Source organism: Lepus europaeus, chromosome 11 (assembly GCF_033115175.1).
Source record: "Lepus europaeus isolate LE1 chromosome 11, mLepTim1.pri, whole genome shotgun sequence".
NCBI classification, from domain to species: Eukaryota; Metazoa; Chordata; class Mammalia; order Lagomorpha; family Leporidae; genus Lepus; species Lepus europaeus.
Genome location: NC_084837.1, coordinates 407,507 through 427,791, shown reverse-complemented (window position 1 = coordinate 427,791; position 20,285 = coordinate 407,507). Strand labels below are relative to the sequence as shown.

At 60.9% G+C, this 20,285-nt stretch overlaps 1 protein-coding gene across 4 annotated transcripts in view; it reads right to left on the bottom strand.

Annotated features, from left to right (window-relative positions):
• The window catches only part of NTRK3 (neurotrophic receptor tyrosine kinase 3), a 262,599-nt gene that overhangs the window by 199,458 nt on the left and 42,856 nt on the right, over positions 1-20,285 (bottom strand). For all 4 annotated transcript variants that reach the window (XM_062204530.1, XM_062204531.1, XM_062204532.1 and 1 more), the window contains exons 2-3: positions 16,356-16,430; positions 15,891-15,962 (exon numbers count right to left, since the gene is read on the bottom strand). In XM_062204530.1, the coding sequence (XP_062060514.1) occupies positions 15,891-15,962; positions 16,356-16,430 (147 nt within the window). The remainder of the gene's footprint in view (positions 1-15,890; positions 15,963-16,355; positions 16,431-20,285) is intronic.

Below are 20,285 nucleotides of genomic sequence, written 5' to 3'. Positions count from 1 at the left end.
ACTGCTGGACGCGAGATCAGCTCTCACTGATGGCCATGAGCTGGGACGCTGTGCGGGCCGGGTAAAACTGCTGGACGCAAGGTCAGCTCTCACTGATGGTCATGACCTGGGATCCTGTGCAGGCTGGGTAAAACCGCTGGACGGGAGATCAGCTCTCACTGATGGCCGTGACCTGGGATCCTGTGCAGGCCGGGTAAAACTGCTGGACACAAGGTCAGCTCTCACTGATGGCCGTGACCTGGGATCCTGTGCAGGCCGGGTAAAACTGCTGGACGCGAGGTCGGCTCTCACTGATGGCCGTGACCTGGGATCCTGTGCAGGCCGGGTTAAAACTGCTGGACGCGAGGTCAGCTCTCACTGATGGCCGTGACCTGGGATCCTGTGCGGGCCGGGTTAAAACTGCTGGACGCGAGGTCGGTTCTCACTGATGGCCGTGATGGGATCCTGTGCGGGCCGGGTAAAACTGCTGCCTACAGCCCATCTGGCCAGTTCCCTTTCCCTCCCAAAAGGTCCCAGCGGGACAATGGACAAATGACACCGTCACTCCAGCTCCTGAGTCCCCACCGTGTGCCCCTCCCTGACCTGGGTGCTGCTTTGCAACCCTGACTAAACGGGTAAGAAATGCTCCACACAGATGGAGCAGCCATGTGCACACGCCATCCGCCACACACCTGACACACAGCCTGCACAGCCAGGACACGCACACCTCACCCGCAACGGGATACACACACCTCACCCACCCTGGGGCACACTGGGACACTCACACCTCACCCACGACAGGACATGCACACCTCACCCACACTGGGACACACTGGGACACGCACACCTCACCCACGACGGGATACACACACCTCACCCACACTGTGACACACTGGGACACACTCACCTCACCCACACTGGGACACACTGGGACACGCACACCTCACCCACGACAGGACACACTCACCTCACCCACACTAGGACCACTCACCTCACCCACACTGGGACACACTCACCTCACCCACACTGTGACACGCTCCTCACCCACACTGGGACACACTCACCTCACCCACAACGGGACACACACACCTCACCCACACTAGGACCACTCACCTCACCCACAACGGGACACACTCACCTCACCCACACTAGGACCACTCACCTCACCCACGACAGGACACACTCACCTCACCCACACTAGGACCACTCACCTCACCCACACTGGGACACACTCACCTCACCCACACTGTGACACGCTCCTCACCCACACTGGGACACACTCACCTCACCCACAACGGGACACACACACCTCACCCACACTAGGACCACTCACCTCACCCACAACGGGACACACTCACCTCACCCACACTAGGACCACTCACCTCACCCACGACAGGACACACTCACCTCACCCACACTAGGACCACTCACCTCACCCACACTGGGACACACTCACCTCACCCACACTGGGACACACTGGGACACGCACACCTCACCCACGACAGGACACACTCACCTCACCCACACTAGGACCACTCACCTCACCCACACTGGGACACGCTCCTCACCCACGATGGGACACACATACCTCAGCCATACTGGGACACGCTGACCTCACCCACGGCCTGTACATGCTGGGACACACTGAGCACTGGGAGTACCCAGAGACCAACAACACCCTGCCGTGCACACACACTGTTTCCCTGGAAACGTGTCTGGTCTGAGCACCACTGGATCTTCCCCCATGGTCTTGACTCGGTGCTGGCCCTCTGTGACAGTGGCCTCAGCCCCATGCCCACACGTGTCAGCTGGCCCAGAGCAGGGTCCCCGGCCCGAAGAGGACCCCGATGGCCGGTGACCCAGGAGACCCGGCTCCGCCCTGTCTCCCCCCTCGTCCACCATCTCACCTGTCTTCCCCGGGACACCCCCCCACCCAGGTGAACCCCGGCTGCCAGAGTCCAGGATCTGAGCGCTCTCCTTCCCTGCACAGCCCACGTGCCCACCAATCCCCCCGGTCATTCCTCGTCCCCGGCCCTCTCCTCCCCGCCCACCACACTCCTGGCCCCACCTCTGCATCCCCTCCAGGCCAGCTGAACACATCCCTGTGCTCCTTTTAATCACATTGCTCTGCTCCCTCTGCCGCGGGCCTCACGACGCGGGGCTTTACTTTATTCACCAAACCACGTCATCAGCCACAGCTTTGTGCGTTCTGTGCCACGCTCCGCCTGTGGCTCGGCCTCTGCCGCCCGACTAACACGTTGGGAAGGGCGGCATTTGCTGCTGCTCCCGTGGCCGCTCCCCTGCAGAGGCCCAGCACGTGCAGGGCACCCTGCACAAGGCAGAGCCAAGACAGAACTCTGCTGGGACACAGGACGCTCAGAACCCGGGGTGTGGCTCCAGGGAGCCTGGGGGGGCTGTCCCGGCTTCCCCAGCTGAGGGCCCTCTGTCTGCAGGGTGCCACAGGGCCTGCTGCTGCTCCGTGCTTGTTGGCAGGGTGCCACAGGGCCTGCTGCTGCTCCGTGCTTGTTGGCACACACGTTCGCACCTGCTCACTGCTGCCGCGAGACACAAGCAGGCAGGTAAACCTCACAGCGTGGTGTGCTTCTGGCCAGTCTCACGCTGGACCTGATTCTCTCATTAGCACCACCTATGCTGACCTCCACCTGACCACACCTTGGACTCCGGACGTACGTGCCAACAGTGAACTAACGCACGAAGCCCGTGCCTGCTCTGGGACTTCTCCATAGTAACTGACAATAACCATGTGAGTAAACTACAGAAAACTGGGCCACAAAAATGATTTTCTGAGAGGCTGAGGTAGTGAGGAACAGTTACGAGTGCCTGCTGGGAGCTAATCACGCAATGCTGCAGACAGCAGCCCAGGGACCTGCCCAGGACGCCCATGCCCCATGTTGTCGAGAGGAGTTCTTGTTTGACGAAGAACCCACAGCCTGGAGGTCGAGGAGATGCTCAAAGTCAGGGGCTGAGGGGCCGGCGCTGTGGAGCAGTGGGCTAAGCCTCTGCCTGCAGCACCAGCATGCCATATGGGCTCCGGTTCAAGTCCCAGCTGCTCCTCTTCCAATCCAGCTCTCTGGTTATGACCAGGGGAAGCTTGGGCTCCTGCACCCATGTGGGAGACCTGGAAGAAGTTCCAGGATCCTGGCTTCAAAATGGCCCAGCTCTGGTCATCGTGGCCATTTGGGGAGGGAACCAGAGGATGGAAGACCTCTCTTTCAAGTAAATAAATAAATCTTAAAAAAAAAAAGTCAGTAGCTGAATGGGAAATCAGGGCTGAGCCCATCATATCCAACTCCAAACTCCAGGTCCTTAACACACCATGGTAGTGTGCACATGTATGTGTGTGGTATGCACATATGTGCATTGTAGTGTGGTATGAACATGTGTGGTATGTACTAGTGTATTGGACCATTCTGTATCTGGTGTGTACTTGTGCGTTGTATTACATGTATGTGCTGTGTACATATGAATTGTGTTGTGGATAGAATGTGTACACACATATGGTATGCACATGCATGTTGTGAGTCATACATATGTATTGTGTATAAGTTTTGTGTGGTATGAATTGTGCTTGTTGCATGTGGAAGCATGTGTGTGCTGTGGGCACACGTGTGTGGCATGTACGTGTGTGTTGTGCCATCTATATGTATGTGTTTTCAGTGTGTTATAGTATTGGCATGCATACCTTGTTGTGTTGTATATGCTGTGCACATGGACACACGTGTAAGCCAACAATCGTCTCCAGAAGGACTAAAAACCCTCCAGGAACAGAACAGCTGGGTCCCTGCCACACTCAAGCCACGGGCACGGCCCACAGCAGCTCTGCTGCACTTCTCACAGCCGCCCCTCTGCCCACTTCCCTGTGGAAGCCTGTGACAAACCCACTCCACGAATCAGAACAGGCCTGGCCCCGGCTCTGCCCCAGCACAGACAGCTCCCCTGCAGCCCGCTTCCCTTCAAATCCCACATCCCGGACCCTTCACACAGGCAGGGCTACCGAAGTCACACCGCAGGGCCCTCAGGCACCCTCCCCGCCCTTAGCCTGGGCCCCTGGAGCACCCTCCCTGTCCTTGGCCTGGGCCCCCAGAGTACCCTCCCTGTCTTTGGCCTGGGCCCCCGGAGCACCCTCCCCTATCCCCGGCCTGGGCCTCTGAGCACCCTCCCCACCCTCAGCCTAGGCCCCTGGAGCACCCTCCCCGCCCTCAGCCTAGGTCCCTAGAGTACCCTCCCCCACCTCATCCCCTCCCTCAGCCTAGGCCCCTGGAGCACCCTCCCCCACCTCAGCCTGGGCCCTGGAGCACCCTCCCCGCCCTCAGCCTGGGCCCCTGGAGCACCCTCCCCGCCCTCAGCCTGGGCCCCTGGAGTACCCTCCCCCACCTCATCCCCTCCCTCAGCCTAGGCCCCTGGAGCACCCTCCCCGCCCTCAGCCTAGGCCCCTGGAGCACCCTCCTCGCCCACACCCAGGAGTTCCCTGTCCTAGGCCTGGGCCCCAGAGCAGCTTCCCCTGGCCACACCCAGGAGTCTCCCGCCCCTGCCACCATGTGCACAGGGGCCTCGTGTGTGTCACGCAACCAGCAGCAAGGAGGTGAGGCAGAGGAGCCTTGGAACCTCTCCGGAGAGCTGCCCCTGGTGCCACACCCAGAGAGGGCAGTGTGCTGAGAGCTGGGTGGGCAAACCAGTGGCCGGGCAACACCAGTCTCCATGCCAGCATGAAACGATGTCTCGGTGTTCATTTGTTGGAGGGTGTGGGGTGGGTGGCCTCGTGGGGTGAACCAGCCTGAGACCGAGGGATCCAGATCTGAACCTCTTCAGGTGTGTGGCCGTGGGCAGGGGACACAACCTCTCTGAGCCCTGCAGAGCCCTTGCGTGTACAACAGGGAAGCATGCCCAGCAGAGCTCAGCACCCCAAGTGTCCCCCTTGTCCTTGTCCTGTCAGCTTTGGGCCCCGCGTGCTGTGAGTCTACAACATCACAACCCCCCTTCCTGAGCCCTCCCCCAGCACCCCCAGAACACAGGCACCGCGCCACCTGTGCCATCCGCAGCGACCAGCAGACGTTAGCACTGCAGCAACACTCCCCTACGAGGCCGCGCACCCCAACGCCACCTGGCCCAAGTCTCGCCCACCAAGGCCGCACAGCCAGCCCAGGGACACCCTCGTACGGCTCGAGCACCTGCACTCAACGAGGCCCGTCACTCCGTCACCCCCAGCACCTGATGACGCTTGGACCTGAGAGCAACCGTCCCTGCCACGCAGAAAGAAACTCCAAGGAAGAGCGAGGCGGCCTCGACCTGTGCACGACTCAGGCAGCCATGGACCGCGAGGCCCCGAGCCCGGCAAGCGACCTCCTGGGCACTTGTGGTGGCTCAGGAAGGAGCAGCCCAGGGTAGCAGAAACGTCACGGAGCCTGGGGCTGGGCCCTGGGCCTGGGCACACTCTCCACTACTTCAGCCCTGCGGGTAGACTGTTGAATGACGTGGCACCTCTGAGGCGCAGCAGAAGGCACGCTGTCCACATGGGTGGTGAGGGCTCACTGCTCGTCCGTCCCAGGTGGAAGGCTCCCTGGGGGACCTCAGAACAGCTGTGCCACCTGTCCCCTACAGGATCGCAGCCAAGGCACAGGAGCTCAGGACACGCCACAGGTACCCGGCAGGTTCTACGCAGAGCAATCCAAGTGTGAGTCAAGAGAGAACTCCCTGAACCGCTGGCAAGTGCTCTGCAGAAGGGAGGACCTGGCCGTGGGCGTGGGCCTCTCAGCATCAGCTCTCCAAGCCTGGGGGAGAGGGCAGCATCACCAAGGAAGAACCCGTCCAGGGACCGGAAGCCTCAGCCAAGGCCTCACAGCCTTGGTCAGCCCGGCCGTCTGCCTCACCCGCACGCCGTCCCCCAGCACGGCACCAGCTCACACTCAGCAATTCACCGGGACAGGGAGGGGGTGGCGCCCGATGCCTGAGCACGGCCCCTGGCCTGGGAAATCCCTGAGGAACGGCACGAGGATCTGGGAACAGTCCTGCCCAGGCTGTGGTCTGCACAGACACAGCCGGCAAAGTCTTCTTGAGGTTTGCCCGGCAATCTTGGGGCCCAGTGAAGGGAGGCCAAGGAGCAGACGGGAGCTGTGGGGGTCAGCCTGGCAGCCTCATTATCACTGCTGGGAACAGTGGCCTCATGGCCTGCTAGCGATCACAGGGTTGGCAAGCTTTGTCCACGCATCAAACCAGGGGCACAGGCTCTGCCCTCCCCCCAGAGGCCCCTGAGCTGCTCGTAGAGGCCGGGTGCCTGCCCCTGGGCACAGCTGGACTCCCAGATGTGGGAACAGACAGGGGGCAAAGGCATCCTTTCCCTTTGCACTGCCCGGGGACACACAGTGTGCGGTCCCTCTGCTGGAAGCACCCACACCAGCCCCACCAAGCCTCTAGTCCGCCCGCTGGCTGCAGAATCCCAGGTGGCTGTGGACAGCTGCAGGCGCAGGTGCACCCTTGCTGAGCGCCTGATTCATGCGCACGCGTGGCAGGTGCTGCAGGCCCCCATCCCCCCAGCTCCCCCAGAGCTCCAGGAGGCCACAGACACAAGTCCTCAGCCCAGGAGAAGTGAGAGGTTGGCAGAGCTGAGTCCGGATCCTCAGCCCAGCCCTGCCGGAGCACACGGCACAGCTGAGTCCAGGCACACAGCCCAGCCAGAGTGCATGCTCTTCATTTGTTCCCTCACTCATTCACCCAGCCTGAACTCTGAGGACCCCAGACCCAGTCTTGTTACGACACAGGAGCCTGTACACCTTCCCACAGGTGTGTGTCAGCCTGACCTGCAGCCACGGCTGAGGTCGGCCAGGGACAGCGCGTGGATTAGCCACTCTGGGAGACCCAGGACAATCCTGATGGCCAGCCCACCTGCAAGACCACCCAGGAAGGGTGAGACCCTCGGGGACCACAGCAAGCCCCAGGACAAAGGGTCAACCCAGGAATAAAAGAGACTTTTTGGCTCCATCAGGGAGAAACGAGGGGACGAGACGGGGGACTGCTGCCCGGGAGGGAAGGAGGGGCAGAAATTAACGAGGGCTTCAAAATAGCAGCAAGGTCAGCGATTCTAAATCCATCGTTCACGGGGAGAACGGGAGAGGTAAATCCATCCTTCACGGGGAGAACGGGAGAGGGCGGAGACGGACCGGAAGCCACGAGGCCTTCGGAGGCGGGGCCGAAGGAGAAGTGAAATCCTGAAGCCAGGGAGCGAGCAAGAGGCTCAGGACAGAGCACGCACCTGAGCTGCCTCGGGGCCCGGAGCTGCTGGGGTCCTGAGCAGGCTCCGTCCCGGGATGTCAGAGCCAAGATGCCCCGGCTGAGCTTGGGGCTTCTGTCGGAGAGAACTGCGAGGTGGCACAGCGAGGTTGGCGGAGCCAGGCGGGCGCCCGGGGTGGGTGAGAAGCAAACAGCCAGATGAGCAGGGGGGCGTGAGCAACCCTAGGACCTCAGGGAGCCTGCAGGCAAGACGCAGGAGCAAGCAAGCCTGGGGAGCAAGGCCCAGCAAGGCCATGGCCTGGCAGATCAGGGTGGACCGTGAGGGGACAGGACTTGGCTGTCGTCCTGCAACCGTGCAGGCTGAGAAACGCCCGTGAGGATCCGGAGCCAAAGTCTGGCACAAAAACCACTGAGGACCAATGACAGCAAGAAGGCACCAGCACATCACACAGGGGCCCCGGCAGTGTCAGAGCTGGAGGCCACATCACAGCAGAGCCCAGGAGTTCAGCTGACTTGGTCTATGGCCCCCATCCACTCCCATGCCCCAGTTCTCGATGGGTCTGTCCTGCCTGGCGCCAAGTGAGCTGGGCTTGTGGAGAAGGGGTGGCCACAGGCTGCTGTCGCATGCCCACATCACAGCCCGACTTCACCTCCACGGAACCAGCAGGGCTCCACCCTATCAGGACACCCTGTGACCACCCGCGAGTGGCACCCCGAGTGACAACCAGAGGCTCAGGGCCACTTCCAGCCACAGACAGGACCCCTTTGTGGCCTCCATGGGCTTCCCCAAAACCCTATTTTAAGAGGGGTTTCTCCAGAGTGCACTGCACTCCCAGGTGACAACAGCACAGGCTAAGCCAAGCTGGCCACGGCCAGCAGCCAGAACAGGAGTTCGGCACCACTGTGGAGCTGTGGGGACCTCACTGTGACTAGGGTCACTGACCCTCTGTGTGCCTCCATTCCCTATCTGTGAAGTGGGGACAGCACATGTCCACCTGCTGCTGTGACCATCAGCGACAATGTGTGCAGACCAAGGCCAGGCACACCGCCAGTGTTTCACAGATGTGACAGCCTTGGAACCCCCTGAACTGGGACGCCCCGCCCCACAGGTGCAAAGAGGCAGGCAGGGCCCAGGAAAAAACGAGCCCAGCTTTCCTTTGGCCCTGCCCCTCCACAGCCCAGCTGGGTCCAGCTCCAACCTTCCAGGAAGAATTTCCAAAATGCTCCGAGGTCAGGACCGAGCCATTTTTAAACCTGCCCTCATTCCCAATGCTCAGAAACAGAACGAGCTGGCTTCCCGGTCAACCCAAGGTCGGGGACAACACTGGGATGGGGCCAGAGCTGCAGGGTACAGTCACCGCACAGTGTAGCCAGTGCCTCCTGAAACAGACAGCCCCCCACACATACATGTGACTCCTCACACACACATGTGGCTCCTCACACACAGGACTCTTCACACATACACGTGTGCCCTCTCCCCACACACACGCAGCCCCTCCCACGCTGCCTGTGGAGCTGGCTAAACCTCTCAGCCCTCACCTCTGTGAAAACTCATCCTGTTCCCTCAAGAATTCTTTCGTCATTGACCTTGTGACCATGAGTGTGTGTCCAGTCCTGGGAGGAGGTCCATGTGGGACAGCACTGAAAGATCCAAGCTGGACAGCGGCCGCCATGCCCGGCAGGCAGATCTACTCACCTCCTCCTCCAGGAAGCCCCAGCCCAGCCTCGTGCTGGGGCCCCCAGGAGAACACCAGCCCTGTGTGCAGCGGGCAAGGCTGAGTTCACAGACGACCACACCTGCCCCTCACCTACCTCCCCATGTTTAAATCAGCGAGACCAAGTGACCCCTGCTGCTTGTGCTCTGAGACCCTCCCAAGTCGGAGAGGAGGAGGAGGGCACCGTTAAGACACCCAGCACGCCCACCTACTCCAGGCACTGCTCAGGGCCACCCTCATTCCTGGTTTATCTTTTCTTTTTTCCTCTTAACCACACAACTAATGTTCACTTCTCGTGCACAGACCATGTGCACACAAGGTCGGCTGTGGCTTTGCTCCCCTCATCTTCCCAGCAAGCCTCAGCTAATGGAGCAGACTCTGTGTGGAACATTCACATCCCACTCACGACAGTGGGCCCCACAGGGGCTGCAGAAGCTGCTGCTAAGGAGCACAGGGTAGGCACACGCATACATGCACACATATATGTCATGCATGTGTGTGGACATAGGCACGCATGCACGCCCAAACACACCCAACTTACACATTCGCATGTTTCTCCCACTTAAAGCGAACAATCCAGAGCTATTCAGGACATCCACAGAGCTGGGCAGCTGTCGCCACAGTCAACTCCAGAAATTTCCAGCCGGCCCACCTCACCACAGCCCTCCTCACCTCAGCCCTCCTCACCTCACCTCAGCCCACCTCACCTCAGCCCTCCTCAACACAGCCCACCTCACCTCAGTCCACCTCACCACAGCTCTCCTCACCTCAGCCCTCCTCTCCTCAGCTCTCCTCACCTCAGCCCTCCTCACCTCAGCCCACCTCACCACAGCCCTCCTCACCTCAGCCCACCTCACCTCAACCCTCCTCTCCTCACCTCAGCCCTCCTCACCTCACCTCAGCCCTCCTCACCTCAGCCCTCCTCACCTCAGCTCTCCTCACCTCAGCCCTCCTCACCTCAGCCCACCTCACCTCAGCCCACCTCACCACAGCCCTCCTCACCTCAGCCCACCTCACCTCAACCCTCCTCTCCTCACCTCAGCCCTCCTCACCTCAGCCCTCCTCACCTCAGCTCTCCTCACCTCAGCCCTCCTCACCTCAGCCCACCTCACCTCAGCCCACCTCACCTCAGCCCACCTCACCACAGCCCTCCTCACCTCACCTCAGCCCACCTCACCTCAGCCCACCTCACCTCAGCCCTCCTCACCTCAGCTCAGCCCACCTCACCTCAGCCCACCTCACCACAGCCCTCCTCACCTCAGCCCACCTCACCTCAACCCTCCTCTCCTCACCTCAGCCCTCCTCACCTCACCTCAGCCCTCCTCACCTCAGCCCACCTCACCTCAGCCCTCCTCACCTCAGCCCACCTCACCTCAGCCCACCTCACCACAGCCCTCCTCACCTCACCTCAGCCCTCCTCACCTCAGCCCTCCTCAACACAGCCCACCTCACCTCAGCCCTCCTCACCTCAGCCCACCTCACCACAGCCCTCCTCACCTCAGCTCAGCCCACCTCACCTCAGCCCTCCTCTCCTCACCTCAGCCCTCCTCACCTCAGCCCACCTCACCACAGCCCTCCTCACCTCAGCCCACCTCACCTCAGCCCACCTCACCACAGCCCTCCTCACCTCAGTCCATTTCACCTCAGTCCCAGTGGCACTGCACAGTGCACATGAGAAAACAGCATGATATAAACATCATATGTCACATCTGGAATGGGCCACTGCACGCTTCTCTGCTAGACATCCTAAGAAAGAATCCCTAATTCAAGGGAAGACTACACACCCTAAACATCTGTGAGAGATGGTGCATGCAGGCATGTGTGAGCACATGTGTGTACACATACATATGTGTGCACATGTGTATGCATGTGTGTATGTGAACAAGTGTTTGAGCATGTGTGTGTAAATATCATGTGTGTATTGTGTATGTGTGTGCACATATGTATGCGTGCATGGGTGTATGCAGTCTTTTGTGTGTGTATGTGTGTATGTGTGCATGTGTATATGTACATGAGTTTGTGTGTGCATTCATGTGTGTGAACATGTGTATATATTTCATGTGTGCATACATGCATTGCATGTGTACATGTATGTATGTCCTGTGTATGGATACGTGTATATGGGTGCACATGTGTGTATTGTACGTGTTTATGTGCTTATGTGGGTATGCATGTGTACATGTGTGTGCGCATGTGTGTACGCACATGTGTGTATGTGTGCGTATGTGTGTGTCAGGGTACAAAGTCCAGAGCTTCAATCATTTTAACAAATATTCATCAGAAACAAGAAGCCACTCAGCTATGCCTGAGCCTTGCACTCCCTAGACAGGCAGGGAGCTTCAAGGACAAAGCTCTGTGGCACAGCTCTTCGGGGGACGCCCATGGTCCCCGGCGCACACCGCTGCCTGCTGATCCAGCTGCACACGTGGGGGCAGCAGCCACCTGAAGGGCTCCGGCCCACAGCTAAGGCACCGGCGCCCCACATTCCAGGTCCTGGGTTTGACACGCATCTCTGCCCAGCTCTCAGCCTCCTGCCCATGTGTGCCCTGGGCAGCAGCAGGTGGTGGCTCAAGGACCTGAGTGGGAGACTCAGACTGAGTTCCATGCTCCTGACTTTGGGCTGGCACACCTCTGGCTATTGTGAGAGGGAACGAACCAGCGGATGGGAGCACTCGCTCGCTCGTTCTCTCTCTCTGAAAAGGAGAGCACTGCCAGCGTGATCACTAGCGTCCCCTGGGCTCTTCCACAGCCAGCACTCCCCGCAGTGCTCCGCAGGGGGGACTCATCCAGCCTGGTGGAGGACCTTGCTACCCCACTCTCCAAATGCGGAGACTGAGGTCGATCGGCTAAGAGGCTGCCCAGGACATGCAGAGGCAGAGGACAGAGCCTGTCCTGTGACAGGCACCCTGCTCAGGGCAGGGGTCAGACAACCACACCAGGGCCTGCCCAGGTGTGAGGGCCCCATGCAGGCAGAGCCGTGTGAGAGGAGGCCACTGCATTGTCCACAGGCCTGCGCCACAGCTCAGCAGGGGCGCCGGGGCCCGAGCCTGCGTGACTCAGATTCGGACTACCTCACCAGACCACAGCTGCAGCCTGTCTTCTGAACAGAGCGGCGGCGGTCTCTGCTGCACGCAGACGCCAGGTGCTCTTGCAGCTGGGCCCAAGGAAGGGCAGGGTCATACCCGCGTCACAAAAAAGCCCCAGCCGCTGGCCTGGCCCATCGCCTACATCAGGGAGCCTGGTCAGAACTCACCTGCCCCAAGACAGCCACCCCTTAGCCACAACAGCAAAGCCAGACTGGAGTCACTCGGGTACTCTCCACCCACCAGCCACAGAGCCTAGCTGCCACTGCCCCGTGTGAGACAGGCACTGCTGCCGGAGCCAGGATGTGGTGGTGACTGGCACCAAGCTGCTCCACAGTGGGCCACCTCCCGGGAGACACGGGGCAGAGCCTGGGAACCAACTCCACGGTGATAACGTGGCAGAAACCAACACACATGATGCTGTCCAGGGCAGTGAGCCTTCCTCCCTCCTCCCTGACGCCCTCTGTGAAGGACAGGGTGCCTCGGGAAGACCCGACAGTGAGGCAGACCCTCTGTGGCCTGGCTCCTAGGCAGCTGGGCGGCTGCCTGTCGACCCCCACCCCAGGCACACCCTGCAGGTGCACGGAAGCACCATGGCCGACAGTGTCCACATCACTGCACCGCAAGGACCCAGTCTGCGTTCGAGAGAAGCCAGCGGCAGAGCAGGGTGCAGAGGCCTTGGCAACGTGTGCGAGCTCCGTGCTGCAGGTGCAGGGGAAAGAAGACCACCCAGGCTCAGGTCCCGTGTGCAGCCAGCAGTGTCTGCAGAGGTCCACGAAGCTGCTCCAGGGGAAGGAGGGCCGACAGGGGAGAACACAGAAGTTCACCAGTAGGTTTATCCGCGCTCAAGGGGAAAGTCCCCCAGAGGACACGGGCATGCCTGCCGTCAGAGATGGGCTCCAAGGCACAGAAATCCAGCTTTTCCAGAAAAATAAGTGGTCGGAGAGCCATCGAGACACGTACCCCCCCCCCCCCCGGTCCCACACCACCTGTAACAGCAACGGCCACTGCCAACAGCAGCCGTCGTCCAGGGACTCAGACACCTGTGGCACCAGACTGAGGCTGCCCTGCCACACCAGCCGTCTCCTGTCCAGCACGCTTGGCCCGGCACCGACACCATCATTACATCCACTTGCAGGCTAGAAGGCAGCTACTCCATCTGCCAAGTCAGAAACCCTGTCCTTAGGATCTGTCGTCCACAATCCTTAAAACCGGGACAAGACTGAGTCGGGCGCACTCAGGCGCCATGGCTATGTCGTCACCGGCTTGCGCGCTGGCTCCTCTGGTTCGGACCCCAGCCTCTTGCTCACATGCACCCGGGGGGCAGCAGGTGATGGCCCAAGCACTTGGTTCCCTGCGACCCACCCGGTGACCGGGGTGGAGTTCCTGGGTCCTGGCTGTTGCAGCGTTTGCTGGAGTGAACCAACAAGTGTAAAATCTCTCTCTCTGTTTCTCTCTTTCCACCTTTCTCTGTCTCTCTGCCTTTCAAATACTTTTTTACAAAAGACTATTCCGGTCTCTCAAGAAGGAGCTCCCTTGACACTGATGTCTCATTTCTCACTTTCAGTGAAAAGTGGAGCACAGTGGGGCAGGCAAGAGCAGGGGCTCAGCACCAAGGACCTTGTGTGGGGCTGCGGCCTGCTCCAGCCGCAGGGGGGCTGGGCACACGCTGGCCTGGGCCACCTGGCTTGGGGAGGGGGAGGCCGCTGAGACAGCCAGAGAAACTGGAACAACTCAGCTAGGCCCAGGGCAGCGACGTTACTTCCTGCTTCTGATTGCACAAGGAGAGATATTTCTCCACCAGCACCCAGAAGAGAAAGGAGCCCCCACGCAGGCCTCGGCAGTCGGTACTGGTGCCAGCGATCACCTTGCCATTGCTCGGCTGGGCCACAGATGTGTGCACGCGTAGAGCACAAAAGCAGAAGAGGCGGGGGGGGGGGGGGGGGCAGGAACCGGCCATGTTCCAGGAGAGCCATGCCCTGTGGCTGCAGGAAGTTCATCTTCACGCATGGGAAACGTTAATAATCAAGGGCCGTGGGCTGCGCCTCGTCCTCCCGACTCCTCCCGTGAGCCCCCCTGTGCCTCTCAGAGCCCTGACCATGGTGACTTCCTGACGCCAGACCGGACGGGACCCACGCTAGGGGCACATGGATGGTGCAGACCTCCTGGGGCAAGAGCTGGCCTAAGTGTCCCAGGGCAGCCAGAGCCAGAGGTCACCATCAGGATTGAAGTGTCAGCAGTGTCCCTCCCCCCCAAACTAAGCCACTGTCCCCAGCATCTTGGGAATCCCAGAGCATCCCTAGACCACCCTAAAGAGACCATGAGCCACGGCCCTCTCCCAGGGACTTGAAGGCAAGCCCCCATCTCCCATAGCGACAGCATCCCCACCCAGAGGACTCCAAGGCCACAACTCTGCCCAGGGGGCTGAAAAGCTGTGCGCTGAGCTGCCGGCCGATAGAGCTGGCAGTGTCCTTGGGAAGGCAGCAGGTGCGGCTGCCAGGGGCCTCTCCACACAACAGCGGCAGCAGGAGCTGCTTCCTGGCCATGCCCCTGGAGGGGACACGTGGGCCAGGCTCCTCCACCCCCACCCATGCCCTGCCACAGGCCAAGGCTTTGCAACCCTTGTGCGAGGTGCCGAAAAGGAGAGACTTCTGAGGTGGCAAAAGTCTTCCCTCAGGGTGTTTTACAATGAAACCCAAATCCCCAGTAAAATAAACACCTGGAACATCTGGTCCCAGCTATGCCTGCAGCTGTGCGGAGCACACACCAAGGAGACCCTCACCACGGAGGCCAAAGCAGGCTGGGGCAGAGCTGACCGCGGCGGCTGGAAGGAGGCCTCGGGCCCGAGCACCAGCCTCTGAACGGCCATTTCCAGAGGGAGCAGAAAGCTCGGCACAGAGCAGGGGCGGCCACGGCGGACCCACCAGCGCCCACCAAGCACCCGCGAAGTACCTGGGAGACCACGCAGAAGGCAGACCAGGCCCTCCCAGGACTGAAACAGCCCCCGCTCCTCCCTGGACGCCATGCCTTCCCCACCGCCCTGCCCTGCGACCCCAGCTTCCCACAGCTTCCTGTGCGATTTCCAGCCAGCCTGGCCGCCCTGGCCTTCCCAAGTGCTGTCGGCAAGGCCTGCAAGTGGCCGAGGGAAGGACCAGCTGCACGCCGGGCCCTGTTTCCCCCGGAAATGCAGTGGTAGGTCTCTGCTCCTTAGGAGCCTGTCCAGTGGACGCCCTCGCTGGAGGGCCCTGAGGTGCAGCAGGCCAGGGTCTCCCCGGTGGCCTCCAGCCCACCTCTCCCGGGAAATGGCTGTCCTGTTGAGCCCAGGGTCCATAGCCCAGAACCAGGCTTGGAAAAGAAGCATCAACTCCCGTGAAGTGACCCTGAAGACATGACCTGGGGGGAGGGGGTGGAGGGGAGGCACAGCCAGACAGGAGCCCTGATTTTCCTCCTGACCACCAAGTCCCAAAGCCCTGCTGTGGGTCTGCTCCAGACAAGGCTGAGTGGCCCTGGACTGTTGTCGCCCCCTCTCTGGGCTTTCTCTGAACCCAAATCTGAAGACACAGCGCTGCCTGCTTCCTCCAAGCCACCCGCTCGCTGCACTGTACCAACGACCTCGGGGAGGGGGCTGCTCAGGTCACACACGGGGCTCCCATCATTGATTCCCATCACGAGGAGGGGCACCCTTGGAGTTGGGAGCCCCCAGCCCCCAACTTCCCCTCCTGACGACCAAGGCCCAAATCCCCACTCTGAAAAAAACTGAAGTTCCAGGAAGTTAGGCACCTTCCCACAGGCACATGGGGCCTACACCCCAGGGCACCAGGCCCCGCCCAGGGCTCCCGCCCGCACTGCCCCCGCCAGCCCCGCTCACATGTAGCGCAGGTGAGGGTTCTTGGCGAAGGCTCTGGGCTGGATGCTCCGCAGGCCCGAGTTCCGGATAGTCCTGGACAGGGAGGAGAGAGGCTCAGGGGGTGGCAGAGAACCAAGCATCAGGGAGGCCAAAGGCCTCAGCCACACCCTCGGAGACCTGGCCCAGGGCTGATGGTTGCCCTGCCCCAACCTGGGGGAGGCCAGGGGCTCCACTGGTCCAGCACTCCGACCAGGGTCCTCACAGCCACCAGCACCGAGATCCGCAGAGGAGGCGGCTGGGAGAGGGCCCTAGTGTGAGCCCCAGACGCACATCTGAACCACGAGGGCTGACCACAGCCGCTGCCTGGTGTCTCCAGGAGAGGGAGAAGCAGGGGAGGGAGATGCCTGGCACGCGTAAGGGGGCGGCGCCAACCCCACCACTGACCCCCAGGGTAACAGCACTCCCCGGCGCCTGGCTGGCACTCACAGCTTCTGCAGTCCGGTGTAGAGCTCCATGTCCACGGCGTTGAGCGTGTGCAGGCTGGGCCAGTTCTCGATGTGTCTGCAGGGAAGAGAGGCGGGACAGTCAGCTTTGAAGTCAGAGACCCCAGGGTGGACCAGGTTTGGTCAAACACAAGTCTGGCTGGCCTTCGGCCAAGTCAACAAACCTCTGAGCCTCTTCGCGGTGGGGCTCCCGCCAAAGGCCTGCAGGTCCTTATGGGTAAGCTGCCTGGTGGGGTCACCGTGCAGCCTGGCAGAATTTTAAGTACCTCCCTCCACCAGCTCCAGACCACTCTACCTCCCTGCTCCCCCACCCCCATCTTTCTCCTATTTAGGATTTCCTAAGGACAGGCTCTTCCGAAGTTCTTCCCCTGAAGATGATGCAAATGACATGAATAAAAGGGAGGGCGTGGCTTCAGTGGCCAACAGGGTACAGACATCAGCGGCCCTGCTCCGTGGCCAGAACCCCAGCCATCCAGAATTCAGCAAAAACCAAGGTGTGACCTGCAGAGGTGACCCAGAGAGGCGCAGAGGCACCAGCAGTGGTGGGTGCCAGGGCCTTGCAGCAGGTGCCAACCCCTCCGGCCTGGCGCTTCCTCTCTCGGCAACACCAGACCAGCACTGCCCCTGTGCTCGGTCCTGAGAGACCCTGAGTTTAAGGGGCTCGGGCCTGCCACACCACATTTATTAAGTAATGATCAGTTCATCTCCTTGGATGTACTAATCAGACATAAATCACTGCTAACCAGAGCGTTCGAATCCACAGACACAGCCCAGAGCTGACTTGCCCAGCACCTAAATTCCAGCTGAAAGCAGAGAGACTGGGAGGTGCTATAGCAGGAGACGGCCCTCCACGGGCAGACTCCTGACGCCCAGGCCTCTCCAGCTCGGGGAAGACGCCCATTCACACACCGCTGCTGTCCCACGGAGCACGGAGGAGCTCAGGAAACCGCGCTCCCTGCCCCACTGCCCTCCGGATCTGTCCCTCTGGGATCTGTCCCACGGGGTCTCATGGTGAAAAGCACGGAGAGGCGACAGCTCACCCTAGACAGAGCAACCCAGGCAAGCTCCAGCCAGCAAAAGGCAGCCACCTTCACCACACGGCTCCGCCTGGCTCTGCCACGCCTGTGGCTCTGCCATCTGCCACGGAGTCGAGCTGGAGCCAGGAAGGCAGCAGGCTGGCGGCTGCCAGGGCCTCTGGAAGCATTTCCAGCCACACGGCGATGAGAAGAGCTGATGGCCCGCTCCCCACCATGTTCTCCCAGGGCCCCGCCAGGCAGCCAGGGACAGAGCGTCTGCTGGGGACAGGGACAGGTGCCAGCCCACACCAGGCTCCAATTCCACAGTCTCCCCAGGACGCTCTCAGCCCACGGCAGCTCCCTTGGTCGACTCCCACCAGGGCAATGACCCTGGCAGCTTTTCAGATGGAAAAGCAGAGGAGTGGGCCGCACGTGCCCCCAGGTCACTTGGCACACTCCCCAGGCCACAGCTCCCCGGTAGATGACAGCGTGCAGCGTGGTCCACCACCCAGGAGCGGGAGAACAGCGCGCAGCGAGCAGATGTCCATCCAACTGATCCGTACACGGAGCCTTCCCAGCCCTCACAGGAGCCCCAGTGTGCCCGACGCAGGTGGGCTACAGGCCGACACTGCACTCGGGCTTTGCTCCTCTCGACCTTCCAATCGCACACCCAGACCAACCCATCCCCGATGCGTTCACCTCGAGACGCACAGGGCTCTCCTGGGACTCAGCACATCCACCACTGCTTGGCAGGGCCCAAGTTGCCCTAAACCAAGGAAAGGCACTGCATGGCCATGGTGTGAGGACACGGTTAGGAGCCGGGGGTCCAGGCCGGTAACCCAGCTGCTGCCAGCTTGCATCCAGCCCCAGAGCTGGGAACGGTTTCACACTTGGAAGAGCTCAAATGAAGAGTCGAGTTTTGTGCCCTGGGACAGCTGAGATCCAGATGCGCCCGCTGCAGCCATTCCCGGTTGTCCAGGGCCACTCTCGGAGCACCGTGGACTCAGATGCTGCTGCCGAGAGCCTGTGACCGCCACAGTAAAGCATCAACTTCCAGCCCTGCACGTTTGCCAACCAGCCCAACCCAGGACTCCTCTGTCTGTGTGGCCCTGCCCAGTTCCTCCCAGGCCTCCGTCTTCCCCTCTGTCCAATGGGGGTCTGAAATACCTGCCTCCCAAAGCAGACATATAGGCTGCAGACCACGTCGCCCGCCCTGCCCGGTGCCGGGCACCCCACAGTTCTCAGGACACGGGACATCTACCCGAGCCTTAGAGATGCTGAGCTGCCATCCCCCAGTCTTCAAGCTGAAACCACAACGCGACTCTTCTGGAGGTTGTCACTTTCCCGCAGTCCCCGACGAAACCCACGCGGCAGAGGGAGGAGGGCAGGGAGCTGTCGGCCACAACCTCCAGGAAGCCTCTCCGAGCAGAAACCTATAAACAGGTGCCTAGAGTGTGTTGACGGCTGCCTCGGAGCTGCGGTTCCAGCGAGCAGCAGGACAGTGAGGGGGCAGCCCTGGGGCCAGACCAGCCGGGTCAGCCTTGGGGACTGCCGCTGCTGTGTGCCATCAGGGAGGCCACGGGCGCAAGTGGAGAAGGCAGGCTCTAAACAATACAGAAATAAATAAATCAGTGGGAGAGGCCGGTTTTGCGTCTTTTAGTGGCACACGACGCAGCCAGGGGGGCTCTTCCTTTTCTGCAGCGTCCCGGGCTGTCACTCCAGGGGGCCTGGTTCCATCCCTTAGAAAACAGCAGCCACGCTTTTTTCCAGGAGGGTAAGGAGCCTGCACCCCGCATCGGGCAGGAACGGCCGACCACGGCATCTCACAAACCCACCTTGGCTGTGGGGAAAGTGCTCGGAGCAACAGAGACGCTGTCACGTGAGGGTGGGGGTGCGGGGCCCACCGGGCCTGGCCCAGCCCCCTCCCAGTGCCCCTACTGCTGTCAGAGATGGGGGAGCAGAGGAAGCGCAGGCACAGGGCCACCGCCCACCCCCACTCTACATCATTGATCCCAAACATATGCTCAACGCGCCATTCTCAGAGGGAGAGGAGCTGATCCCTGGGGACCTCTGTCCTTGTCTCCATGGGTGTCCAGGCTGCTCAGCCTCCCACGACACACAGCACAGCCCTTCTGCAGGAAACCTGGGCCCAACCCTGAGCACCGTGGACCCCAGTGCACCCCAAGACACTGGGAGAGTTTGAGAAACTCACGGTGGCGTGGCCGTCCTCGGTGACTCACACACAGCTCCAGGTCCTGGGAACTCAGGCCACAGCACGTGGCTTTGTGCCCATTTTTGGAAGGAGGCATGGCATGGGTTAAACACGAACCACCCGTGCGTGGAGAGCACAGCAGTCCTTGGAGAGATCGATTGGATCGTACTTGCGTACCACAGCCCTCCTTCCTCCTCCTGTGTTGCCTGGGCCAGTGTGCAAATGAGTTGGCAATCTCTGAGCATCTAAAAATTAGATGGGACAGGCTGTGTGGTCCACATGTTAATGAAAAGCCTGTCACAGGAGCTGTTCCAGAGCTGTTTCTGCCTCTAGCACTTGGTGTTGAGGCTCGCACCTCCTCTGCCCACAAGACTGCACAGCTCCGGGGTGTCCACCGACCCCAGGGGACCCCAGTGACCAGGAGGCCCACAGACGGCCCGGCTCTTCACCAGGGAGAGGTCTGCCGTGAGACAGACTCGGAGGACCCCCTGTTCTTCCTGGCACTGCCTCACGTGTCCATCCTCTGCTGCTCCCTCGGTCACTGTCATTTTCACTAAGAATTCCCACGGCAGGTGATGAGACCAGGTCTCTGTGAGTCCCCGACATGTGAGAGCTCTGCACCTTCAGCTTCCTGGCCTCACGTTTCTTTTTTCCTCACGTAAGCAACCTGCACGCTGTTTGAGCA